The sequence below is a fragment of the Bos indicus x Bos taurus genome, chromosome 11 (assembly GCF_003369695.1).
Source record: "Bos indicus x Bos taurus breed Angus x Brahman F1 hybrid chromosome 11, Bos_hybrid_MaternalHap_v2.0, whole genome shotgun sequence".
NCBI lineage: Eukaryota > Metazoa > Chordata > Mammalia > Artiodactyla > Bovidae > Bos > Bos indicus x Bos taurus.
In genome coordinates this window covers 5,458,981-5,486,181 of record NC_040086.1, presented here as the reverse complement: position 1 = coordinate 5,486,181, position 27,201 = coordinate 5,458,981, and the positions used below count along the sequence as shown (strand labels likewise).

Sequence of the window (27,201 nt, the reverse complement as noted above, 5' to 3'; positions counted from 1 at the left end):
GCAGCAGAGGATGAGATGGTTAAATAATATCACCAACTCAATGGACATGAATCTGAGCAAACTTCAGGAGATAATGAAGGACAAAGGAGCCTGGCATACTGTAGTGCACGGGGTAGCAAAGAGTTGGACATGACTTAGCGACTCAACAACAACAACAATCAACCAGGAAACTTCAAAGGATTTAAGATATTTGTGTCAAGAACCAAGAGCAAAGGCCATATATTAGAAAAAAAGATGCTTTATCACCCCTATTATTTGAGAAATTTCAAAGGTCTTAGAATCTCTGTCAAGAACCAGGGGAAAGGCCAAATATACATTTCCTATTGTGCCATAACCGGTCTATTAGTCTACAGTACAAAAATAATAATAATGGCCATCAACATCACCACTGATTTCATCAGAAAAATCTTCAAGTATTGGGAGGCTGTCAAACTCATAGTGGCAGATACAGGTTTTCCCAAAGTTTGAATTTTCACTTGAAAGCCTGAATTTTGTCATTGGCAACAAATACTATTAGTTATTTTCCTTGAAGTGACAGGTTCATTTCATTCATTTCAGAGAAAATGCGTGCCAAATCCTCAAGCCTGTGAAATGATAGTTTGTCTGGCAGTTCTTCCTTCAAGTAAAAATGGTGTTCGATGAAAAAAAGCAGCTCAGTGTTCTCAACTGCAAATCATGGCCCCAGAGCTTTGGTTCCAGACAATCACCATACCTAGGAGTGCTCCTGTGCACTTACCATCACGTCCCCAAAAGGAGAGCTGCTTCGCTCTCCAGTGGCACTTTTTGTTTGTATGTTTGTTTTTACTGCAGTTGCATGATGGTGATGAACACAATGACTAACAACTCAGCTTTGTACCACTGCCTGGATTCATGCTATGTATCATCAGTTTTACCCACCATTCCTTTTGTGCCATCAGAGCAAATGTCTAAACAGTGAAGACAGCTAGATACAGAAGCAACATAAATGTTGATCAATAGATGAATGGATAAAGATGATGTGATACACACACACACACATATGTATATACAATGGAATATTACTCAGCCATATAAAAGAATAAAATAATGCCATTTCCAGTGACATGGGTAGACGTAGAGATTATCATATTAAGTGAAGTAAGTCAGAAAAAGACAGATACATATCACTTAGATGTGGGGTCTTAAAAAATGATATAAATGAACTTATTTACAAAGCAGAAATAAACTCACAGACTTAGAGAAGGAACTTATGGTAGGAGGAAGGGTGGTGGCAAGAGATAGTTAGGGAGTTTGAAATTGACATGTACACACTGCTATATTTTAAATGGATAGCCAGCAAGGACCTGCTGTATAGCACAGGGAACTCTGCTATTAATTCTGCTAACAATATTACGTAACAATCCAAATGGGAAAATAATTTGAAAAAGAATAGATACATATATATGTATAACTGAATCACTTTGCTGTACACCTGAACTAACAATATTGTTAATCAACTATACTCTGATATAAAATTTTAAAAAACAGAAATAGACTCACAGACATAGAAAACAAACTTCTGGTTATCAAAGGGGATAGCAGTGGAGGCATAAATTAGGAAATTGGGATTAACAAAGTACTATACATAAAATGGAGGAGGGAATGCCAGTATTCTTGCCTGGAAAATCCAATGGACAGAGGAGCCTGGCCAGCTACAGTCCATGGGATAGCAAAAGAGTCACACATGACTGAGCAACTGAGCACATATATAAAATAGATAAACAACAGGGATCTACTGCATAGCACAGAGAACTACATTCAATATCGTATAATAACCTGTAATGGAAAAGAATCTGAAAAAGAACGTATATATATATATATATATATATATATATATCACTCTGCCATACACCTGAAACTAACACAACCTTATAAATGAACTATACTTCAGTTTTGGAAATGTTAAAAAAAATAGTGAAGACATCTAGTGTTCTTATATTATTTTGAAAGTAGTTTTGATATTGCAGATCCCCGAAAAGGATCTTGGAGACTTTCAGGGGTCCACAGATCACATTCTGAGAATTGCTATTTTAGGAAATACCCTGCTGTTATAAAGAATGAATACTAATTAATACTTTCCTTAAGTTCATTTATAGACACAAAAAGAAGAACTAGAATAATTTGAGAAAACCCCAACAAAAATATTCAGCTACCTTAGTCACCAATGCATAAGCCTCTTGAAAGAACTGTATCTTTTACTATTTGAACAGCATCTTAGGTATGCAATAAAAAGTAAACAAAATAATGAAAGTTTATGTCTACTGTAATGTTTATTACTGGGGAGAAATGTGCTGTGTACTTGAAATGCATTTATTTCTATTATTCTTTACTATCAAACTCCAGGGTAAATACTAGATAATATTCCCATTTTGTAGATGAGGAAATGAGGAGCACAGAGAGACAGAAGAACTTGACAGGGTCATGAGCTTTCTGTGGTGAAATAAAGACTTGAACCCACAAGCTCTAACTCCCAGAGCTTGGATCCTTAACCCTGCATATTATTCAATGTAATGTCTAAGCTCCAAATTCATTTATTGTGGTTCTGTCATGCATGTGCTTCCATTCAAATCCTCAAGGAGAAAGCAAATGTCTCTTGTCAACGTACTGCCCCAAGAAAGGGCTTAATAAATATCTGAACAAGTGGTCAAAAAAACCTAGCAAGTCACCCTTAAACCCCCTTGCCATCTTTAAGTCATGGGTGGTTAGTGATCACATTAAAAGTGAAATTCGATAATACTGAGCCCCATCAATATTTAAGTCATTAAGGAAGACATCAACAGGGTAAATAAAAAATTAACAACAAAAAACCTGGTTCCTGAAAAGCTTGACAAAAGTTTATGTGTCCAAGTGCATGCATGTGTGTACACACATATCTATATTATCCTGTTTACTAAATAGATATATATATATATTTAGGTAGTTAACATACAAGTAGGTTTTAGCAAAACAAAACTGGTTTACATTTTCTAGTGCAATAAAACTCTCATCACCTTTGGGGCTTACTTCACCAAAAGTGTTAAAAAGGATTTCCCTAAAACCTCAAGCCTTACCACATTCCTCAGGTTAAGAAGTTACAGCTCTACCGGACTGCAATCTGACCTGATCTTTATGGCTTGTTTATGAACCCCTATACTGGGTCGGGAAGATCCCCTGGAGGAGGGTATGGCTACCCACTCCAGTATTCTTGCCTGGAGAACCCCACGGACAGAGGAGCCTGGTGGGTTACAGTCCATGGGGTAGCAAATAGTGGGCCACGACTGAGCAACTAACACTTTCACTTTTTTGCATGCCTTGACAAGGGGGTGACATCCTCCAGACCGTTAGTCAAGGGTGGGGGGGGGCGGGGAGGGCTGTTGAAAAGGTCCTGTTGATGGCTGTGTTTTTCCTTTTCTTTCTTTTTTAACCAGGCAGGCTGATTAGGAATGCTGGGAGGCACCCCAAACTCAAGCACTTCTACCTTTTTCCACTTTTGGATTTTTTTTCTTTTTCATTTTTCCAAGTTTGGGTTTTTTTTTTTTTCGTTCTCAAACACCCAACCTGTTTTATGGATGGTGACCTGGTGGGATAAGGTTTGGCCACACGTCCCTCTGTCATTTCCTGGGATACACTCTGGTGGACTTTTGGGGAGGAGGCTGGTGTGGGACTGGAACTCGGCCGCAAGGGCAGGCGCGGAGCCGGGTACTGGGGTCTCTGGCCCCGCCTCCCTGCACCTCCCCTTGGTCGACGCGGCGGCGCGCGCACGGCGGGGACGACGGCGGGGGCGCGCAGAGCCGGCCAGGAGCGCGCACGGCGCTGACCGGCGCGGGGGCGGCGGCGGCCTCGCCTCCAGAGAGAGCTTCGCGATTAAGCCTTCCTCCTTCCGGCGCCGCCGCCGCCGCATTCCCGGCAGGGAGGGCCGGTGGCGGCGCCCAGGCCTCCGGGCCGGGTTCCCGCGCTCCCGGGACGCCTGGGCCCCTCGCGCCTCGCCCCCAGGCCCGCGAGGCCCAAGCCGAACTAAGCCCCCGAGACCGCAGAAGGGCCCGAGGACCGCGACAGCTCCGGCTCCACTGAGGGTGAGCTCGGGGACGCGCGAGAGCGGGGGGGTGGTGGCGGGCGTCACGTTCCTCGACCCTCGCCCCACCCTGGGTGGACGGAAAAACGGAGGGAACCGGCTTCTCTTTGCCAGCGACATCCCAGTGTGTTTCGGCGACTTGAGGCCTCCCTCGTTCGTGGAATGAAAGGGGAGAGCCTTCAACACGTTAATTATGCAATAAGGCAGCGTCTTTGCCGGGGATGCTGTAGTCGCGGCATCACCGGTCCTCGGTGATCCATAGTTTACTTCTTTCATCCTTGCCTGAGAATTTGCATTTGTCATTGGGAGCGGAAAGAGGAAGAAAATGTTCCACTTGGGCACAGGGGGCATGCAGAGATGAGAGAGAGGCCAGGAAAGAAGGACCATGTGCAGTTTTCTAAGTGCACAATTAAGCACGTCTCCGGTGGGTGGACCTGGAGGAGGGAATTCTTGCTTGGAGAATTCCATGGCCAGAGGAGCCTGCCAGGCTTCAATCCATGGGGTCTCAAAGAGTCGGATGCGACTGAGCACGCTCGCACTGGTAGGTAGGAGGGAAAAGGATGGTTGGAAATACGTGTGTCCTGCCAGGTAGGCTCCAGGGTGCCCTCAGCTCAAATTTGGACATAAGAGGGGCCTGTCAGAAGTTGGAGGTGGAGGCATACATTTCTGCACGTCTGGACCGGAAGATGAACCAGATCTTCCAAAAGCTGCCTTGTTACTTTCCAAGTCTGCGAAAGGCAGGAGAAAGGGCCAGCCACTGAGTGGAAAACGGTACAGCCAGGTTCTGGTTAGCTGAGCCCGAGGATCGTCACAAAGGGGTTTTTTGTCTGAAACACCCAAAGGAACTTTGGGCCCTGAAGAGTTGGTCACTGGTCAGTTTTCACTGTCAGAGTGAAGAATATCTCAGATATTCTTAAAACCAGGCAGCTCTGCTCCAGGCTTATTCACTCTTTTCATTGGCTGGGTTAAGAAGAGACACGAAGACTGAAATGGTCTTCTCTCTTTTTTTCCCCCTGTATAATTAGGGCATAGTTCATCTTGGTTGAAATAGGAATTTCAGCATGGAAAAAAAAAATCTTTCCATCTTTGCTCTTGACCCTCAAGAATAAGAATCTCCAAGAAATACCTGAGAGAGAAATTCTCTTCTTCCCTGGAATGGAAACGACTTCTTGCAGAACTGAACAAAGAAAGGGAGGAATTCGTTACTATCCTGGGCAATTCTCAGTTATATTTAGATCATTTTTCAAATGTTTGAGGTTATATGATAGAATAGAAACAAGGGAGAAAGGTGGATGAGAGGAAAGGGCCTGAAGGATTACAGAAGCCAAGAGAGCAGTTTGTCTTGATACAGGTCTAGAGGAATCTGCATGTGAGACAATAAAGCTCAATCCTTCCATCTTTGTAATATGAAATTGCTTTTCATTTTAATATTGAGTTCATAAGCATAAAAGAAAGCATAGCTAGACTTCTCTGACCATCCCAGACTGCTGGGTGCCTTGTGTTTTCAGTGAGTTGGATGTTTATTTTACCAGCTCACTTTATTAAATCTGTAATCTCTCTAACTGCATGAGTTTGGCTTGTTCCCAATTATTCATTCGTGCTATGACATTTGCCTAGAATTTGCCAGGTCGTTAAAGCTTGAAGAAATACAAAACCCAGCGAAAATCTTGCATTGAAAGATTTGATCATTTTATACAGAAATCCTTTACCCAATATCAAACATATAAAAGTGGTATAATAGGGTTTTATTATTTTTGCTCCAAAAATGATTTCCTTTTCATACTAAATTACACGGAAGAATATTTTAAACAGCTAGCTCTTTTGGTACATTTAGAATAATTTATTCATTTACCAAGCCATCCCCAAAGATAACCCCTCTCTGTAAGAGACCTGGTATGCGAAATATCCTCGAATAACCTAAGTGGTTAGCTGTTAATACTGGTTAACTGTTTCCCAAGTATAAGGCAAGTTGATCTTGTAACTTTTAATGGTGCTTATTTGTTTTTTGTTTTTTTTTTTAATTGTCCCATACAGTTACAGGAGGAGCCGAGAACCTCAGGCAAAGCAGATACTGCAAGGAAATGTGGATCAGGCTCAGAAGGTATGGACCCCTCGCCAGTTATCTGAAATCCATGTCATATAATAGCATTTTCCATTCTTGCTCATATGGAGATTTTCAGAAGCTTAAACTCATAAACAGGAGTTTGTGCATGTATTCTTAGAAATGTATTCTTAACCATAATGGTAATAGGAGCGCCCTCTTAGGCAGGGGCTTCCCAGGTTGTACGGTAGTGAATAATCTGCCTGCCAGTGCAAGAGACGCCGCTTCAATCCCTGTGTTGGGAAGATCCTCTGGAGGAGGAAATGGCAACCCATTCCAGTATTCTTGCCCGGAAAATTCCAAGGACAGAGGAGCTTGGTGGGCTACAGTCCATGGGTTTGAAAAAAGTGGGACACAACTTAGCAACTGAGCATGCACGCATGCATATACACAACTTAGGCAGGGCATTAGATGAGGTTAGTATCTGTAGAAAGCAGTGCATGGCCTGCAGCGCCTCTGCAGACGTGTTTGCTGTTCGTCATCATCATTAATGAGAATCTGTCTTCACCTCTTGTTGGTTCTCCATCTGCCAGAGAGAAGAGCGTGTTTCCCTCCGGGTCACTAAGGATGAGCAATCATTCTGAGACAGGAAATTGTGCATGACCAGATTCTTTTTGTGACATTTCCTTTAGTGTCTGGATAGGTTTTGAATGAGTGTTTTAAAAACTGAACCCCGAACAGGGAACGCTTTCCTCAGGGTACACGTATGGTGGGAGCAAGGGTCCAGGAGTCAGTTTCCATCTCAGTAAAGGGCCTTGGACAGGACTCTTCATCTGGGCCACTCCCCTGCCCTCTTGTTCACTCCTTGCCGCTCTGGTGATTCTGGACCCAGACTGAGCTCCTTGCCAGGTGCTCTGTGGTGGGTCCCCTCCCTTTGTTGAGCATCTTATCAACGTAATCTCCTCCCAGGTCCCCATTCATCCCTCACCCTCCTGTGTTATTAACCATGTCACTTAGCGCCTATGTGATCTTGGACATTAATGGCTCTGTTTATGTCCCGTCTGCCTCTATTAGAACAAAGTACCAAGAGAGCAGGGTAGGTTGGTTGCTGGATTCCCAGAGCCTGGAATGGCTTCTGGCTCAGAGTAAGCCCTTGGTAAATGTAACTGAATGAATGACATTTGGGGGAAAACTGTTTTGTGGTCTCTTTAAACCTCATCTCCTTCCTCTGACTAGTTGTCCATCCCTGTGTCTCCTTCCCGTTCAAGGAGTTGAATGGGTGCTAACTCCTGGGTTACTGTCTCTGATGTCCCCAAGGCCCCTCTCTCATTTTGCTTACTTGGAGATTCCTTTCTAATTCCCTTTCCTCAAGCTCATTTACTCTACCCCACCCACATAAGAAATCTCTGGAAAGGTCATCCTTTTCTTTCTTTCTCTGTGTTTTCGTAGAACATGTATTTTTGGTTTCAGCGCCTGTGTCTTTAATTTACGTAAATGGCACTGTGTCATATATCTCATTCCATTCTTGCTGTATTCCCTTTGCACCGTGGTTTTGAGATATATCTGTTGCTGTGTGCATACTCAGCCCTGACTAGAGCAATAGCTTTTGAAAAATTTTTAACTGTTTTAGAAAGTTAAATGGGCTTATTTACCACAGGTTGAGTGATTGTGTGTAGTAAAAGTAGAACTAGGAAAAAAAGTAGAATTAGATGGTAGGAGGAAGGGAGAGTCAAACTCTTTAGCACAAATTTAGAGAGACTGCTTTTGGATGACAGCTCAGAAGGGGTGTGTGGGGAGCCACCGGCAGCTGAAAAAACGGATGCTTTCAGACAGCATCTTTTTGAAAGTGCAAGGCAGGGAGGATTTGCTCCAGAGTTGGTAATAGCGCAGAGGCATTGTTAGTTACTACGGATGTGTCACGTGTTCCTCTTCACTGAGAGAGAGAGAAACAGGTTAATACTTCTTGCATGTTTAGTGACCTTCCTGCATCCTCTTCACTGAGAGAGAAAGAAATAGGTTAATATTTCTTGCATGTTTAGTGACCTTCCTGCATCCTTGGCCCTGCTTTCCCCATCTGTCCATCATTCTTTATCTCCACCTCTGCCCTATGGGTTTTCAAAGAGCTGGCCTCCTGGCCTGACACCTTGGTGCTTGCAAATCCCACATGATGGTCTGAAGTAGGGAGGTGCTACAGACAGCTGGGCCGCCCCTTCCTTCACTGGGGTGCACACTCAAACTCACCTCTGTTATCTGCAGGAGGTGCCTTGGGAGCTGTCTTGGCTCCTTGAACAAAGGAGAGTTAAATACAGAAAGTGTCCAGCTTTTGAAAGGCCATTTGTCCCCTGACTTCGGGGGCGAGGAGAGGACTGTGTGTGGGGTCAGGCCCCAGCCTCTCTGCAGACAGAAATGGTGAGCCTTGAGCCCATCGCTCTTGGACAGGAAGCAGAGCTGTGGGGAGTTTGTGCGTTCGAGGAAACACTGCAGGTGGTGGGCAGGCCAAGAGGAGCTGGGACTATGGGAATTTGGAATGACTTTCTTTTTGTTTAAAAAAAATGGGGCAAATTATGCTGATTTGTCCAAGGTCATCCCAGAATTCTACAGGGGCTAGTTATCTATAGCTGGGAAGGCTAAAACAGGAGTAAATGGGAAGAGTGATGGAGGTCTTTTTTTGGTATTTATCACTTTTATTTATTTTTAATTGGAGAATAATTGTGTTACAATGTTGTGTTGGTTTCTGCTGCAAAACAACATGAATCAGCCATACGTATACATATATCCCCTCCCTCTTGGACCTCCCTCCCTTCTAGATTGTCACAGAGCACTGAGCTGAGCCCCCTGTGCTATACAGCTGCTATCTGTTTTATGCATGGTAGTGTATATATGTCATGGAGGTCTTTGTTTTCACTAAACCACTCAGACCTAAAGGAAATCAACCCTGGAATATTCATTAGAAGGACTAATACTGATTGGCCACCTGATGTGAAGCGCTGACTCATTGGAAAAGACCGTGATGCTGGGAAAGATTGAGGGAAAGAGGAGAAGGAGGTGACAGAGGATGAGATGGTTGGATGGCATCACCAACTCAATGGACATGGGATTGAGCAAACTCCGGGAGACAGTGAAGGTCAAGGAAGCCTGGGGTACTGCAGTCCATGTGGTCACAAAGAATCGGACACAGCTTACTGACTGAACAACAGCAAACCTCTTTAATCCTTCGTTGAGCTTCATCAGATGCTTGCGAATCCCACATGATGGTTCGCCCAGGTTTGTCCTCGCTGGTTGGCCTGCATCCTTCGCCACAGGTCTGCACGGTCTTGGCTCAGATGGTCTTGGGGCCCAGGACGTTGCTGTAGCTTCTTTTTTTTACTTATTTATTTTTAATTGAAGGATAACTGGTTTACAGTAATCTGTTAGTTTCTGCCATATGTTAACGTGAATTAGCCATAGGTATACATATGTCCCCTCCCATCTCCCACTGCTCCACACCCCTCTAGCCTGTCACGGAGCCCCAGTTTGAGCTCCCTGAGTCATACGGCAAATCCCCCTGGCTATTTATTTTACATGTGGTAGTGTGTGTGTTTCCACGCTGCTCGCTCCATTCATCCCACCCTCCGCTGCCCCTGGCCCTGCCCAAGAGTCTGCTCTCCAAGTCTGCATCTCCTTTATTGTTCAGTCCCTCATCGTGTCCGGCCCTTTGTGACCCCGTGGACTGTAGCCCACCAGGCTCCTCTGCCCCTGGGATTCTCCAGGCAAGACTACTGGAGTGGATTGCCATTTCTTCCTCCAGGGGTCTTCCTGATTCAGGGATTGAACCCGAGTCTCCTGCATTGGCAGGCAGTTCTTTACCACTTAGCCACCTTTCTGGATATGTGGAAATTAAATAGGAAGGTCACAAAGGATGTCGAGGGACTGGCCAGTTTCTGTTCTTAGAGGGTCTGCTCCTGGGCAGCTGGTCCTTTTGGTGCAGTTTCTTAGCTAATGCTTGTGACCATCCTGGAAGGAGGAGGGCCTTGTCTCAGAGATGGGAAGCTACAGCTTAGGGAGGGTGAATGACCTTGCGAGTCCCAGAGCTGGCGAGTGGTGGGACCTTCCAGGGCTGTGTGCTGGGAGGTCCCAGAGGAGGAGTGGCAGGAGGGGACAGGAAGACTCTGTGGAGATAGACCAGCTGCTTGAGGAGGTCAGAGAGGGAGCGTGTTCCTCTTGTTGGGTGGTGCCAGAGAAAACGCAGGACACCCTGGTAAACTGGAAATTCAGAGAAACAGCAAGTAACTTTTTAAAGTATTAAGTGTGTCCCATGCAATATCAGGGGCATATTTATACTAAAGTACTGAAAAATTGGGGCTTCCCTGGTGGCTCAGGTAGTAAAGAATCTGCCTGCAATGCAGGAGACCTGGTTTCGATTCCTGGGTTGGGAAGATCCCCCTGGAGAAGGGAAGGGCTACCCACTCCAGTATTCTTGCCTGGAAAATCCTATGGACAGAGGAGTTTAACTGGAAATTTAGTGTTTAATCTGAAATTGAAACTTCCTGGAGCATCTTGTGTGTTTATCTGTTTAACCTGGCAGCTGTGCTAAGTGGCTGTTCAGTCGTGTAGTTGTGTCTGACTCTTTGTGACCCCATGGACTGCAGCAGCCAGGCTTCCCTGTCCTTCACTGTCTCTGGGAATTTGCCCAAACTCATGTCCATTGATTTGGTGATACCTTCCAACCATCTCATTCTCGTTTGCCCCCTGATCCTCCTGCCCTCAATCTTTCCCAGCATCAGGATCTTTTCTAATGAGTCAGCTCTTCACATCAGGTGGCCAAAGTTTTGGAGCTTCAGCTTTAGCATCAGTCCTTCCAATGAATATTCAGGGTTGATTTCCTTTAGGATGGACTAGTTTGATCTCCTTGCTGTCTATGGGACTCTCAAGAGTCTTCTCCAGCACCACAGTTTGAAAGCATCAATTCTTCGGCACTTAGCCTTCTTTATGGTCCGACTCTCACATCCATACATGACTACTAGAAAAACCATAGCTTTGACTATTCGGACTTCTGTAGGCAAAGTGACATTTCTGGTTTTTATATGCTGTCTAGGTTTGTCATAAGTTTTTTTCCCAAGGAGCAAGCGTTTTTAAATTTCAAGGCTGCAGTCACCACCCATGGTGGTTTTGGAGCCCAAGAAAATAAAGTCTGTCGCTGTTTCCATTATCCCCCCTCTGTTTCTACCAGGGGACTCCAGGAAAACAATGCACCTGCTTTGTGGGGACTTGACGGTGAAGGTACAGATGCAGGCCAGGTGGCCGGGGGGAGCCCCTCTCATAAGCTGGAGAGGCCCTTGAGGGTGGGAATTCAGAGTTGCGGTGAGGTCTAGGAGGCAGGGATCTGTCGTGGAGACAGGTGGAGAGCTGACACCCGGGCCGTGGTGAGCTCGGTCTACCAGCGCACACAGGCTTTCTGAAGTCGTCTACGATTGGAAGACGGTCTATGTGGAACAGAACATCTCCCTGCTGCCCCGGAGTGATGAACGGGCCTGTCAGCTGACGGAAACTAACCCAGCCTAGGGTGGTCTCTCTATGTGGCTGGGTCTGGCTTCAAGAAGTCCTGTGTTAAAGGTGACATGTGAATAAAGAGACTTTTTTGTCTCTCTTGCCAAGAATTGAGTGCAACTTCCAGTTCTTCTGTGTCCCCCGCAGCAGTGTGTGGCTCATGTGACCACTGAGGACCCAAGTGCCCCACATCGCTCCCAGGTGGCGATAACATGAGAAACGCCCACCCCCAAGGCTCCTCCTAGGCCCTGGCAGGCAAGTGCATGGAGCTAGACGCTCCAGAGTTCATTTCTAGGGTTCCAGAGATTCTCTACATCTCTACAGGGCTTCCCAGGTGGCACTAGTGATAAAGAATCCACCTGCCAATGCAGGAGATGCAAGTTTAACCCTGGGTCAAGAAGATCCCCTGGAGAAGGGATTGGCAACCCACTCCAGTTTTCTTGTCTGGGAAATCCCATGGACACAGGAGCCTTGTGGGGTCGCAAAAGAGTCGGACATGACCGAGCATGCATGCACCACGCTTCATTTCTGTCGGTGTGGCTGAAGTTTGTCAACAGGATGTTTGGGGCTGGTGCAACTGGGATGACCCAGAGGGATGATATGGGGAGGGAGGTGGGAGGGGGGTTCTGGATGGGGAACACGTGTACATCCGTGGCGGATTCATGTTGATGTATGGCAAAACCAATACAATATTACAAAGTAACTAGCCTCCAATTAAAATTAATAAATTTAAATTAAACAAACAAAAATAAATAAACACAACCTGCTTGGAATTTCCTCAGGATGGTTGTCTGCCTTCTTAGAATTGGCTACAGCAAAAGTCCAGGCCAAAGTGAGCGCCCTCATGCCCTGGCTTCCAGGCATTGGTAGGTGCCTGGGCCAGAAAGAGTCAGCAGGCTCAACTGCACGAGTAAAGGCTTATCATGTGTTCTAAAACCAAATAGAAATGGCTCCTTCCATTAAAATTTGATTTATTATGAACTTTATATTGCACGCCTGCACAATCATACCTGACTCTGCAAAGTCATGGACTGTAGCCTGCCAGGCTCCTCTGTCCATGGGATTTCCCACGCAGGAATACTGGAGTGTGTTGCCATGTCCTTCTTGGGGGATCTTCCTGACCCAGGGATCAAACGTGTATCTCTTGCGTCTCCTGCATTGGCAGGCGGATCTTTTACTGCTAGCACCACCTGGGAAACCCATCAACTTTATAAATTGTTAGTAATTAAAAATATAATGTTACCAAGTTCAAATACCCATGGTATCAATAGAAAAAATTTTAAAACATTTGTATCGAGGCTGTTAACTGAAATTGCCTGTTCTTTTTATTGTCTTTGGCGTAACTGATTTGTGTGTAAGCAGCAGGGCCATTTGGCTTGTGTTTTCCAGGAAGAATCGCTGAATGGCTGATGTTTGACAACATGCACCACCAGTGGCTTCTGTTGGCCGCGTGCTTTTGGGTGATTCTCATGTTCATGGTGGCCAGCAAGTTCATCACGCTGACCTTCAAAGATCCTGACGGTAGGTGCGCCACCTCGTGGAATGGATTTGGCGAATTCAGACCTTGCAGTGATACTGCTCCTGAGTACCTGCCCGAATGAGCAGTAACATTGAATCAAAGGACTCTCACGCCAGAAGGAGGTTGTTGTGTCCAAGTGATGTGCCGAGGCTTGAGATGGGAGGTGGACAGGGACGAAGGGGTCCTCGCCCGTCACCTCCCTCCCCTAGGGGCAGGGGGACGCACTTTCCTTAGAGGGTTCTTCGGTGTCCTTCTCTCAGGCTCCGGGTTTGGGGACCAGCCCTGCTTAGTGTCCTGGTGAGATGCTGCCTGCTGGGGGCGGCGTGTTTGAAGGTCACCTTCAGGGCTCCGGAAGGAAGTTGGTGTAAACAGATGTGTGCTGGGATTTTTAACTCCCGTTGACTCGATGTCAGATGAGGACATGTTAAGAGGACCCAACCCAGTCTTTGAAGAGCTGTGTCTGGTTCACGCCCTTGTCCATTGCATGGGCCTTACTGTTTTTCTCTGCGAAGTGAGCGTCCTGCTTCTCTGACAGCTCCAAACCCAACCCTAGCACAGTGAGGCCCTGAAAGTGACCTGTGAGGAGGTGCTGGGTGTGACTGAGGAGCTGCGCGGACGGTCATTTGAACCCCAAGGCGACAGCTCCTTCATGGATGGTGGGAGGCCAGGCCCCCAGGAAGGGCCCATGAGTGGCAGTAGACTGGCCTGGGGACAGCAGCCTGACAGGGATTGCAGGGTATGTTTATTCTACGCAGGATCTGACATGTCCACGTACAGGTGTGGCCCTTAGGGAAGGGAAGTAGAAAAAGATCCCATGGTTGTTTCCCTGATTCCCACCGTGCACTGCACAGCCTGTGCCGGCAGTGTGGCCAGCGGGCTCCGGGCCCTGCTCGCCCTGGAGAGCCCCCCTGGGCTGCCCCGACTGTGCAGAGGCTGCCCGACGCCCTACCCCGCCTCCATCCTCCCTGTACAGGCGCAAGGTGGGAAGGCAGACGGGCAGGCAAGAGAAGGAGGCACCGGAATTAGCCCCCAGCGCTGTTCTCAGCTGGCGGTTTCTGTCCTGGGTTGGAGTTTATTTCTCTCGCGTTCAGTGTTTTTGCTCTTGACCCAGGAGCGCACTGTGAGCTGGCATCACCAGGGGGTCACTGACGTGCAGGGGTGTCCTGTGCGGTGAAGCCCGCCTGTGCAAAGTGGGTGCCGATCCCTGGCCCAGCGTTCAGGGATCCAGTGTGCTCGGACTCCACGGGCGGCTCCTTCCAGCTCTGTCCTCGGGGAGGTGAGCTTTGTTGCAGCTTCCCAGTCAGCGGATGAAGGGGCTTGCTTCTGGCTTCCCTGTTCTATTTTTAATCGTTTGTTTTGTGCTGGGTCTCCCTTGCTTTGCAGGTTTTTCTCTAGTTGCCAGCAGAGGCTGCCGTTTGCTGGGGTGGTTTCCCTTGTTACTCTAGGGCATGCGGGCTTCACAGGTTGTCGCACAAGGGCTTAGTTGCTCCACGGCACGTGGGCTCTTCCTGGACGGGGGAGGGGGGTGTCAAACCCGTGTCTCCTGCACTGGCAGGCAGATTTTTACCCACTGCGCCACCAGGGAAGTCCTGTACCTCCCTATTCTTAATGACTTCCCTACCACCAGGTGGATAGGAAGAGCACGTTTGTCTTGAGTTGTGGTTTAAAGCCGTGTGTGTGTGTGTGTGTGTGTGTGTGCGCATGTGCGCGTGTATATGTGTGTGTGCATGTGCGCGTGTATATGTGTGTGTGCGCGCGTGCGTCCCTCTTTGGCTCAGCAGTGAAGCCACAGTAACGTTTGTGGCAGTGACTTAGTGTGGTTAACAGACTTCAGTGCTGTTTAGAACTAGCCTTTGTCCTAGGGAAATAAATCCCATTCAGGGTGGAAAATTGACGGCATGGTATGTGGACACTTGAACTCAGAAGCGACATCCGTGTGAATCTGGCAGGTAGGCGTAGATGCTGATTTTCTTGCTTCTGTTTGGCCGCTTCTTCCAATTTTCTGCCTCAGCTCAGCTGCCAGCCGCTTAAGGGCAGAACCCATGACGCGACGTCTGGCATGCCGTCTATCCGGCGTGTGATGCAGGGGGTACCCTGGGCAGCTGGACACACAGAGAGGTCAGGGGATAAGGGGATTGGTCACATCTAGAAAAACAAGGCAGCACTGCACCCGGCAAACGTCGGGACGTTCTGTAAAGCAAATACGATGACGCCTCTAAGGAGAGTGAGCTCTTATGTTCTGACGCCTGGTCATACCTATTGATCACCCTTGGGCCTGGCGCTGGTGCCTTGCCCCTGAGGGTTGGGGAGGGCTGTGATCTTTGGCCACAGTGGTAACAGCGGGCATCCAGTGAAAATAAACAGTTGTGGGCAGAGCAACTGAAAAGCAGAACCAGACATTAAGTTGTGCTGTAGGTTTTATTAGAATCTAGTTGAATTGGGCTCGAGGAAAGTTGGGGAGCAAATACCAGGAGTTCACAGTAAAAGAAGTTGTTAAGAATTGGTGGATGGCTGGCTGGTGTGTGTGGCTGGCAGGTGAGCTGCCCTGTAGCTACCAAGGTCATTCTCGATGCTGTTGAGTGTGCGAAGTAGACACTTTTCAGAAATTCACTAGTAAGTCAGTTGTTTAGAATTCAGACTACACCTTACATCTAGAATGTCACCGAGGAGGCTTAGGTTCCTAGGAACCCATGTGGCCCGTGGCAGAGCCGAGCGTTGCTGTGCGGCCCACAGACGTGGGCACGTGAGGTGACCGGGCCTGAGTGGGAGGTGACGTCCCCCTGAGCACGTGGGTGCTTGGGGATGAGGCTGAGGAGGATGGGGAGGGCAGACGCTGGCCTCCTGGCCCTCTGGGTGCCTTTCAGAGCCTGGTGGCCCAGGGCACTGCCTCTTTGTCTTCATACCGTCCCTGGCCTCACAGCAGGTGCAGAGTGGCTCCTGTGCACAGCTCTGGTTCGAGCTGCATTTCAACTCGAACGCAGGAGAGAGGAAGAAACAGTTTCCTCGGGATTCACGGAGGTGTGTGGCCAAGATTTCTACTGGAGTCGGAGAGCTCAGAGGCGTGAGGGGTGGGAGATGAGGGGAATTATCATTGGTGGGGTTCCAGGAGGGTGGGTTTCTCCCCTCTGGGCAGGGAGGACGTCACGCTGGTGCCTGTCCTCAGTGGGGCTGGCTGGGGAGTGGGAGATGGGGAGTGGGGGGTGAGGCGGAGAGTTGGGCGTGCAGTTAAACAGCCAGACTGAAGTAGGGACCGCAGTGAAGCCTGCAGAGTGTTGGTGGTAATGACCCAAGAGGAGTAGGTTTTGATGTTTATAACAAAAGTGAAATGTGCCTTTGCTTATGCTCTATTAGGCTGATTTCTGTGCTTTTTTTGATAACTACTTTTTTCATTCTAATTCTGTATTTAGGCTTTGCAAAATTTTGAAAACAAATGTTTCTTTGATTGTAGAGATTTGAAAATTTTCTTCAAATTCTACCCAAAGATTTCCCCCAAATCAGTTTGTTGCAAATGATTACTGCGCTCTAGCATTTCGTAAGACTTCCTCTAGTTGAGTATCAATTCCCATGTTGTATAGTCACTCAGTCGTGTCCGACTCTTTGCAACCTGTGGACTGTAGCCCACCCGGCTTCTCTGTTGGATTTTCCAGGCAAGAATACTGGAGTGGGTTGACATTTCCTTCTCCAGAGGATCTTCCCGATTCAGGGATTGGACCCATGTCTCCTGCATTGGCAGGCAGGTTCTTTACCACTGTGCCACCAGGGAAATCATCAATTCCCATAAGCTTCAAAAATAACGTGTGAGCACTAACCTGACTGCTGACTTGAATTTTGTCTAATTAAACCTTTAATTTTGAGATCACTAGTGTCCCTCACCGCTGTAAGTACGTAAGACAGAGGGTCCTTTATACCCTTTTTTCTTTTGCTTGGAGGTGACGCGTTGCAAAACCATAGAGCAGAGTCACAGGTGGGGTATTGACAAGGATGCAGAGCGTCGTCATCACCACAAAGATTCCTTTAGTTGTCCTTTTATAGCCACTCCTCTGTCCCCAACCCTCAGCCCCTCTCCCCACCACCACCCCGGCCTTGGTAACCACTAATCTCTTCTCCTGTCCATAATCTTGTCCTCTCAAGAATGTTGTATATGCGACCTTTTGCGATTGACTTAATTCACCATGGTTACCTGGAAATTCATCTGGCTTATTGTGTGTATCAGTAGTTCATTCCTTTTTAGCGCTAAGCAGTATTCCATGGTTTGGATGTACCAGTCTTTGATTAACCACTCAGGTGTTAAAGGAGAGCTGAGTTGTTTCTGTTTGGGGCTGTTATAAATAAAACTGCTGTGAACATGTGCATGTAAGTATTTTGTTTTGGTCGTGCTTGATTTCGGTTGCTGCGTGTAGGTTTTCTCTGGTTGCTGCGGTCAGGGGCTGCTCTGTCGCAGTGAGCAGGCTTCTCATCGCAGCGGCTTCTCTCATTGCTGAGCACGGGCTCTAGGCACCCAGGCTTCAGTAGTTACGGCTCACAGGCTCTAGAGCACGCCCTCACTAGTTGTGGGACGTGGGCTTATTTGCTCCGTCTCACGTGGGATCTCCCCCGACCAGGGATGTAACCTGTGTCCCCTGCATTGGCAGGCGGTTCTTATCCACTGGACCACCAGGGAAGGCCCATGTATAGGTTTTCTGTGACATAACTTTTTATTTCTCTGGGATAAATGCCTATGAGTGGGTCATACAGTGGTTGAAGACTTAGTTTTTAAGAGGTGCTGCACCTTTTTGCATTTTTCTGCATCCTCACTAGCATTTGGGTTTTCGCTTTTTTGTTTTAGGCATTTTGGTAGGTGTCACGGTGTCTCACTGTGGTTTGCATTTGCATTTGCCTGATGGCTCGTGACGTTGAACATCCTCTCCTGTGTTCATCTACCATTGCAGAGCCTCTTCTGTGAAATGTCTGTTCCTGTTTTGCCCACTTTCTAATTGGATGGTTTGCATTTTTTGCTGTGATTTGAGACTTCTTTATTCTAGATCCCAGTGCTCGGTCAGATGTGTGATTTGCAGATACTTTCTCTCAGTCTGTAGCTTGTCTTTCCATCCTCTTCACAGGGTCTTTTGCAGAGCAGAAGTTTTAAGTTTTGATGAGGTACAGTTTATCAATTTTTCCAAAGATATACACTTATGCTTTTTAAAGAACTTTTTTAGTTTTATGTTTCACGTTTAAATGCTGATCCATTTTGAGTTTGTTCTTGAATAAAGACCAAGGTTTGGGGAGATGCTCCTTTTGTGCTTGGGGGTGTCCAGGTCCTTGGATCCATTGTTAAGAAGATGCTCCTGGTCGCCTTGTCAGCCATCGCTTGGAAGTGTTTGTTTGGGGCTGTTTCTGGGGTCTCTGGGCTGTGGCACTGCTCTGTGAGTCTGCCCCTGCACGGGAAGACGTTTTAACCTCTCCGTCTCCTAGCCTATAGCGCCAAGCAGGAGTTTCTCTTCCTGACTGCCGTGCCTGACGCAGGGAGGTTGCCAGGAGAGACACACTTCCCTGAGGAGCTGAAGGTGAGCATGGCCAGGCCCCGGCACTGACCCCCCGCCCGTTCTTCCCAGAGCGTCTCCCTCTCACCTGCTCTCCCCTGCAGCCCCAAGGGGGTCTCCCATCATTGGACTCCTTAGAACAGAACCAGGGCTGGTGAGCTCCATTACCTGCTCACGGCGGCTAAACTTCTGGTACCCTGATGCGACTGCCAGGCATTGCCTTCCACATGTCTCAGGCTGCATTTCAGAGAAGCAAAATTGTGTGCTCAGCACTGAGGAGGTGGAATGATGGCTCCTGCCTTTGAAAAACCCATCCTGAGTGGCCTAAGGCATTTTCTTAAATTAATAAACCAGATACACCAGTGTACCAGATTATCTTAAACAGCCACCATCTGTGTAGACAGTGGGTCCTTAGATGTGGCTCACATGCTCACACTCAGGTTACGTGGAGGTGGGGAGCAAGGGAGAGAGCTGGCCTCCCTAAAATTCCTGAATGACGAGGACCCTGCCTTTGCCAGGGCATCAGGGGCCCTCGTGCGGTCAGCACAGTGCCAGGCGGACAGACAGCCCACCCGCCCCTTGGGTTGTCCAGGCTGAGGTTGAGGAGAGACGGGGTCAGTGGCCTCTGGCTGCTTGGCGGTCTGGCACATCCACAGCCTGAACCCCAGGCCCCTGAAACTTGCACCTGCTGTCCAGCTGTTTCTGCCGGGCGGCCCCGGCCTCCACAAGTTAATGCCTGGCGAGGGCAGGGCAGGGCTCCTCCCATAGGCACTCACGACGCCCCGGTGCCCGTTCCACCTTGTTCCCTGCAGCCGACAGGGAAGATGCTGGTTGAGCCCCTGGTGTACGCGCAGCGCCTGGAGCTCATGAGGAACGTGTGCAGGGAGGATGCTCTGAGGAACCTGTCGCACACCGCCGTCTCCAAGTTTGTCCTCGACCGGATTTTCGTCTGCGACAAGCACAAGATTCTCTTCTGCCAGACCCCCAAAGTGGGCAACACCCAGTGGAAGAAAGTGCTCATTGTGCTGAATGGTGTGTGCAGCGCTGGGTGAGGCCCATCCTGCCCGGACCTCAGGGTCAGAGGGGAGGGGGTTGGCGGGGCTGGGGAGGGCAGCCAGGGAGACCTGGGAGGGCGGGCAACTCACAGACAGCTCGCTGCTGATTTGCCTTTTCATGGCCACGCTGTGCGGCATGTGGGATCTCAGTTCTCTAACCAGGCCTTGAACCCGTGCCCCTGCAGTGGAAGTGAGGAGTTAAGACTCCTCTTAAGTTAAGTTAAGAGTTAAGACACTCTTAACCACTAGACCACCCAGAAGTTCCCTGGTGTTTTTCCTCTTCCTGTCTCACATTATGTATCGGCAGGTTCACCCAGGCAGTCCACACCCACCATCAGGGCCTTCCGGCTCCCTCCAATTCTGCCTGCCACCCCGCCTCCCAGGTTCATCCCTTTTCTTCCCTTCAGAGTCACCGCATTGATTCTTATGAGTCTCTTGCTCTGTCTTAGGAGGTCAAGGCTCTACACTCAGCCAGTCTCCTGGCAGCTGCCCTCACAGCTGCTCTCCCGTGCAGAGAAGGACCCACAGCCAGTGCCCCGGGTGGGGTGACCCCTGCCAGTGGGTCTGGGGGTCTCCCCACCCGCAGTCAACCCCATCTTATAACGAGCAGCCATGTTCAGAGGATTTAATTGACTTGCTTCAGGAAATGTAGTGTTTACTTGGGAGCAAATTAAATCACTGGCAAGTGCCCTCATGCTCTGCATGTTTCGATTCCTTAACACTGTTTTCAGATGCTGTGTTTGTTTGTTTAAACTCTAGTTACTCTGAACCGACGCACGATAATTATAGGGTCTATTAAATTCAGCTTGAAAAGAAAAATAATCATAATGGACAGCAGTGTGACTCCCGAGTCAAGAATCAGACCGTGGAGCCCCATGGGATGTGGGCCTGGGGTCTGTGTCCCCCTGCCCACTGGGCCTACTGCTGCTCTCAGAGGCAGTGGTCAGAGCTGGTGTGTTATTTGACCTTTTCACTGGCTGATTGGGGAAGGAGAGCAGACACTTGCTTTATCTTCTGGTGGTCATCCACGTGCTTCTGGAGTAATCTGACAGTACGTTGGCTTTTAACATTGGAGAATGAGGTTACAGATCAAATTTAAAACAACACATGTACCAAAGTCTCACACATTTGCTGCCACAGTATGAAGCGTTTGTCTTTGAAGAAGAAGCATCCGTTGATGAGGGCAGGACACAAACAGGAGCAGTTTGCCAGGGCATGTGTGGGCTTCCCAGGTGGCACAGTGGTAACGAACCCGCCTGCCAGAGCAGGAGACAGAAGAGACGTGGATTCCATCCCTGGGTCGGGAAGATCCCCTGGAGGAGGGCGTGGCAACCCACTGCAGTGTTCTTGCCTGGAGAGTCCCATGGACAGAGGAGCCTGGCGGGCTGCAGTCCGTGGGGTCGCAAAGAGTCAGGACTGAAGCGACTTGGCAGAGTAGGAGGCGACAGTCCTGAGGCTGCCTTCTGTCGTCCCTGGACGCGCCTGCAAGGCGACAAGTACCAGAGCAGGTCCAGGTGCAAATCCTCAGAGCTGGCCCTTAGGTTAGCCCCTTGGGAGTGGATGGGACATCCTGCTCGTGTACAACCGTCCATTCTCAGTGCTTAGCACGGGGTTCTGGATCAGGGCTTAAATATTCTGCAGAGACTGCAGCCCCTGCTTTGAAGGCCCAGCAGAGACCCTTCCCTGCCAGACCCGGAGTCTAACAGGGATGGATTAACACACAGGTGGATGTGAAGAGTGGTGAGGCCTTGACTAGCACCCCAGCACACTAACACGTTATTTCCATTTGCCTGAGTTGAGAAATGAGTGAACACCTACCCAACCCCCCACCCCTAGGAGGAGCCCCCTGGGTTCCGTTCGGCAGCCTGGATCCAGCACTGTGGCTCTTGGTCCCACCCTGCCTCCTCTGATGCTCCTTGTCCTCCCCGAGCCCTGCTTCATCTGTATCACTTCACCCGCCGAGCATCAGGCTGACTGATCCAGCACCAAACATGCTGGCCACTTGCCAGCCTGGGGTGCTGTGAGGTTGCCTAGAAGCCTCTTAGCCCCGGGTGCTCTGGTGCTGGGAGCGATGGAGCAGATCAGCCGGTGCTTCCTGGTCCTGCTTCTCTGATGTTTGCCCCGGTTTCAGAGGACCGGAAGTGTTCAGGTTTCAGGCATCCTGCTTGCAGGCCGTGAGCTTTTGTACATGGCAGATTGAGCCTCATTCAGGTGCTCCTGCCTGTAGGCCTAACTCCCTCTGCCTGACTCCTCTGTTTCCTCCCGTTGGCTCCTGGATCACCAAAAGCTTCTCTTCAGTCTCACCCTGCCACAGGAGCAGTTGAAGTTCTGAGTTGAGACCTAAACATGGATACGGGGGGATGGTTTGTGGGGAGTGTGGACCTGCATTCTGAGATGGGCATCTCTCTTTAAGGGCAGCGGTGGCCAACTTAAGAGGCGACCAGACCAACACACCTCCCCCAACCCCACCCCCTGTTTGCTTCCCAGGAGCTTTCCCTTCCATTGAGGAGATCCCTGAAAACGTGGTGCATGACCACGAGAAGAACGGCCTCCCACGCCTCTCCTCCTTCAGCGAGGCCGAGATCCAGAAGCGGTAGGAGTGGGGCAGGGGTGGGGAGGGTTTAGGGGATGGGGAGGGGCTGGGGGATGGGGAGGGGTGGGGAGGGGCTGGGGGATGGGGAGGGGGCTTTGGTAATGTTTTATGGGTTTCTTTCTGAGCATGACCTTCATTTCGTAAGAAAGGGGTTTGGCTTGCAGGTAGACCCCACTTCGTTTCTCGTTTTCTCCTGCGGTGCTGCGTGGGCCTCCAGGGCAGCAGTCCCCTGATGAGTGGCCGGGTGGGCTAGACCCAGCAGAGGTAGAGCGAGACCAGCCTCGCTGACCACAGCCAGGATGGAGACTGGCATGGGGAAAATTCCTTAGCTGACTGGACAGTTCTCTTGAGAGCTGTGAAATGGCCCCAAAAGACGAGGTTTAAAAGGAACAAGCGCACAGTATGCCAGCCAGTGTCAGGGCACCCAATGGTCTTTGAGCTCCCTTGCTTTTCAGCTGCTTCACTTCCATTGCTTCCGGCTCTGGTTGTTCACTCTTTGCAGCTTGTACAGCCTCAGAAATGCCAAATGCCAAATCAGAGACCTTCCTGGGGGCAGGTGGTCCTGTCACCCCCCTCAGCATTGGTCTTGTGGGGCTTTTATGAGAGCGCTGAGAGGGTCCCTGGCCTGGGGGGTGCCCGGGGTCACAGCAGTGTCATCGTCACTCTGTGATTGTCATTACTGGCTCTTCACACAGGTACCCCTGGGCACCACCGCCCTCTCTGGCAGCTCCCCCAGACCCTCTTCCTGCCAGCTGGAGCCTAGGGACTCCCCATTTTCTCTTATCTCCCCCCACCCCCCATTTTTCCTTCCCCTGGCAATTTTGAATTGAGTTTTTAGAGGGGCGCCCTTAGAGTCACTCACTTCCTCCAGCTTCAGCTGTTCCTCACTTGATCAAGCAGCTTTCTACTCTTTTGGTTTTCTGCCCCAAAACAAAACTTTTGAAAACATTCCTGAAGTTAATATGGGGTAATAGGTTAACAAGAGGGTCTGCCTCCAAGGGTGGCTGTGTGAATTAAATAAGAACTGTGTGCAGTGCCTTTGGCACAGGGCCCAGCCTGGTGGCTGCCGTTGCTCCAGCCATCACGCTTCACTCTTCCCCACCTCACAACCCATAGCTAGCACCACCAGCAGCATTGAGTTAACCTCTTCTTTATCTTCCATTTTTTTCCTTAGCTTGAAAACATACTTCAAGTTTTTTATCGTAAGAGATCCTTTCGAGAGACTGATCTCTGCGTTTAAGGATAAGTTTGTCCACAACCCCCGCTTTGAGCCTTGGTACAGGCACGAGATCGCCCCTGGCATCATCAGAAAGTACAGGAGGAACCGGACGGAGACCCGGGGCATCCAGTTTGAGGATTTTGTGCGCTACCTGGGTGACCCCAACCACAGGTGGCTGGATCTCCAGTTCGGGGACCACATCATCCACTGGGTGACGTACGTGGAGCTGTGCGCACCCTGTGAGATCACGTACAGCGTCGTCGGGCACCACGAGACCCTGGAGGACGACGCCCCATACATCCTCAGAGAGGCGGGCATCGACCACCTGGTGGCCTACCCCACCATCCCCCTGGGCATCACCGCGTACAACAGAACCAAGGTCGAGCAGTACTTCCTGGGCATCAGCAAACGAGACATCCGGCGCCTGTATGCGCGGTTTGAGGGGGACTTTAAGCTCTTTGGGTACCAGAAACCAGAGTTTTTGCTAAACTAATGTGTAGGACCATGAGTTCAGATATCTTCGTTAGACCAGAGGCTAACCAGGTGGAGCTCAGGCACAGAAATGACACTTCTTCATCTCACTCCTCTTGAAGACTGCCACTCCCTGAGGACCGGGGTGCATCTTGCCCAGTTAAGCTGGACCCTGACAGTTACGAAGTAGTCTGCATATAAGATGCATGGAGGGTCCTGGCCCCCACCCTCCAGTGCCACTGAGCCTCTGCTCTCCTCAGGGTAGTGGGGAGAGCATTAAACACTTGCAGTCAAACAGCAGGGGGGGTATCAGACGGCCTTGATCATCTCCCTCAGTTGTCAGACACCTGCAGGGCAGGGCAGTCCTGACTGTCCCCAGGGGACAGCAGGCATGGCACCCAGCACTTTGAAGAGAGGTGGACAAGCCGGTACCCTGCAGACATCCCAGGGCCGGAGACAGGATCAGATCTGAGTGATAAAGTCACTCTTGTGGCTCTCATCTCAGCCGCCACTGTCATCGCAGAGGCAAACCCTTCTCTCCATGGCTCTCTAGTTCCCGAGAAGTTCAGGAATGACCCAAGGGTGTTCCTCAGCTGCTCACCTTTTCAGAATACAGGCTGTGTGCTCCTCGGCCAGATTTCCACACCTTTACCTGCCAAGTGATTCTCTCATTCAGTCCAAGAGATCCAGTTTTGGGAAGTGAGGGGAGTGTCCATTCTTCCCACCGAGGAAGGGAGCCTCTTTGGGGGCCTTAAGGGGAGTGTGGCCTGGGGAGAGGCAGGGCTGGCCAGGTGCCAGAAGTCAGGCCGCCCTGGACTTGGGCACATCCTTCCCAGTGGCTGTCTGCCTCTTGTTGCTGATGGACTCGCATGGGTGGGCACAGAGGTCTTCACCCATCTCCTCCAGGACCAGTCCCCCCTGGGGGCTGAAGGCAGGCACAGGCAGCATGCCAGCATCGCCAGATCAGTGCACTGTACACATTTTAGTCTCCTTTCATCTCAGCAAAACGTGTCCCACCAGGCCCACTTCTGATGATGCCATCATCCTGACCCAAGTTGGATAATCAAATTCACCAGCAATAAAACCCTGGGCCGAGGCAGCCCACGTAACGCATCTTCCAGGCACTGAGGAGCAGCGGGCCACACTAACCACTTCCTGTGCCGTCCGACAGTGTGGCCCCTTGAGGTCTGGGACGGTCTCCCTGCAGAAAGTCCCAAGTGTCCAACCAGGCCGCACAGGGCTCTGGAGCCCAACTCTTCCTCCAGGCAGCCCCCGCTGTCCCTTTCTCAGTGTGACTTCCTGAGTTTGTAAATGTGAAAGTAACATGAAATAAAAAACACGTGCCAACCTGACGTGCGGTGTGGCTCCCAGGGAGGTGCCGCCCTGACTGTGTCCCGAGGGCTGGCAACAGTGAGGGGCATGTGCCCGCCCGCAGCGCTGACGGGGGTGGGAGGGGGGCAGCCCACGAGGTGGCCTGTCACCTGCAGAGGCTGCAGCACCATTTTTCTGTCAAGTTTTAGCGAAGTCTTGTTGGAATCGTCTCACGCCTGATGCACAGAATGATTGTTGTTGAGTTGCTAAGGCGTGTCTGACCCTTTTGCAACCCCACGTACCAGCCTGCCAGGTTCCTCTGTCCATGGGATTTCCCGTCAAGAATACTGGAGTGGGTTGCCATTTCCTTCTCCAGGGGATCTTCCCGATCCAGGGTAGATTCTTTACTACTGAGCCACCAGGGAATCAGACATAACCTGGGAACAACCTCTCAAAAAGCTCCCAGAGCTGTTCCCCATGTTAGAAGTCAAAGCACAGTTACATAAGTTTTTGAGACAGAGGGCTGCACATTAAATGATGTATTATTGACAGTTTACACAATCCAGATCTTCAGGTACAAAGTGGTGGATCATCATGACCCCTGGCAAGATTAAGAAGGAATGTTCTCTTTTTAAGGATAATTGATGAAGCTGGGAGAAAGTTGCTCTTTATGGCTGAGCAGGTATTTTTGCAAATGGGGAGGTGTGGTCAACGCCCAGTGCACAGTGGAGGGGAGAGATGGTGGCAGAGAAGATGTTTTATGTTTAAACTTTTCTTGTCTTGCCATAAAATACCGTATTTCACAGGACATTTTCCAAGCCTCTTGGACATGCCAAGCCCTGCCCCAGGGTTGTGGGGTTCCAGAGCTAAGCAGAACCCTCTTCTCACAGGAGGAGAGGCTGGGAAGGGGTGGCTGGTACACAGAAGGAATAATATGTTTGTTTCCTTGCCTTCAAGCCAGTCTCCCTGTCTGGTTAATAGCAGTTATCTTAAAACTGTCTAAACCAAGACTTGGACAGCAACATCATATTCACAATGTGTACTGTCCTCAAGGCCAAGTCAGTTTACCTGGTAAGTCTTTGCACAGAGCCTTCTTGAGTCTTACACCCTATTGCTTGGAATCTGTAAAAACTCAATTTTTATGACACAGCAAGAAAATTCTGGACTTTTCGTTTGTGCTTGCCAATTTCAACTAGCCAATCCTCCGTCTCCACCTCTCTCTCTACTTGGGAAATATAGAGAGGAGTAGTTAGTACACGTTCCCATTTTGCCCCTTTCCCTCCACTTTCCCCAACAGTCTTGTTTTTTCTGTCACTCATGTTATCACAGGTGACTTCTCTGAATACCGCACTGCGGCACTGCATGAGTCTCAGTCTTTGCAGCCTACCATATCTATTTTTTTAGCCACCCAGCTCCTAAACACTTAATGTGAAGTATGAAAAACACACAGTTTAGGTTTTTGTAACTGCAGCCCTGTATTAGTTCAGCCTAAAAATGAAAGGGTTTCCCAGGTAACTCAGTGGTAAAGAATCCACTTGGCAGTGCAGGAGACTCAGGAGACATGGGTTCGATCCCTGGGTCCAGAAGATCCCCAGGTCGAGAAGATCCCCTGGAGGAGGGCATGGCGACCCACTCCAGTATTCTAGCCTGGAGAATCCCATGGACAGAGGAGCCCAGTGGGCTACAGTCTATAGGGTTGCAAAGAGTCGGACAGAACTGAAGCAACTTAGCACAAAACAACTGCAGCCCCAATAGCAGGATGACTGTTTCTTTATTAACAAGGGTAACATCAGCTGTCCTAACAAAAACCAAAGTTTCAGTGTCTAAAGACGATAATGTGATTATTTCTTGCACACACAATAACCCAATGGTCTGGTC

At 49.4% G+C, this 27,201-nt stretch overlaps 1 protein-coding gene across 2 annotated transcripts; it reads left to right on the top strand.

Moving 5' to 3' along the window:
• Window positions 1-3,856: 3,856 nt before the first annotated feature.
• Window positions 3,857-25,364, top strand: CHST10 (carbohydrate sulfotransferase 10). 2 transcript variants are annotated; one of them, XM_027554700.1, is made up of 7 exons: window positions 3,857-4,070; window positions 6,104-6,170; window positions 13,026-13,157; window positions 18,607-18,698; window positions 19,487-19,706; window positions 22,217-22,322; window positions 23,497-25,364. In XM_027554700.1, the coding sequence occupies exons 3-7, from the start codon at window positions 13,046-13,048 to the stop codon at window positions 24,032-24,034; spliced, it is 1,068 nt and encodes a 355-aa protein (XP_027410501.1). In that variant the 5' UTR covers window positions 3,857-4,070; window positions 6,104-6,170; window positions 13,026-13,045; the 3' UTR covers window positions 24,035-25,364. The 2 variants fall into 2 exon arrangements, with proteins under 2 accessions (XP_027410501.1, XP_027410500.1); XM_027554699.1 differs by lacking the exon at window positions 3,857-4,070 and adding an exon at window positions 11,784-11,891 and having other exon boundaries at window positions 6,106-6,170; window positions 23,497-24,034.
• The last annotated feature ends 1,837 nt before the right edge of the window (window positions 25,365-27,201 follow it).

Bases quoted from the DNA above. Each gene is read 5' to 3' on its own strand.
- CHST10 (XM_027554700.1), top strand. From the start codon at position 13,046: ATGTTTGACAACATGCACCACCAGTGGCTTCTGTTGGCCGCGTGCTTT. The intron at 18,699-19,486 runs GTGAGCATGGCC...TGTTCCCTGCAG, and splicing joins ACTTCCCTGAGGAGCTGAAG to CCGACAGGGAAGATGCTGGT. The intron at 22,323-23,496 runs GTAGGAGTGGGG...TTTTTTCCTTAG, and splicing joins GAGGCCGAGATCCAGAAGCG to CTTGAAAACATACTTCAAGT.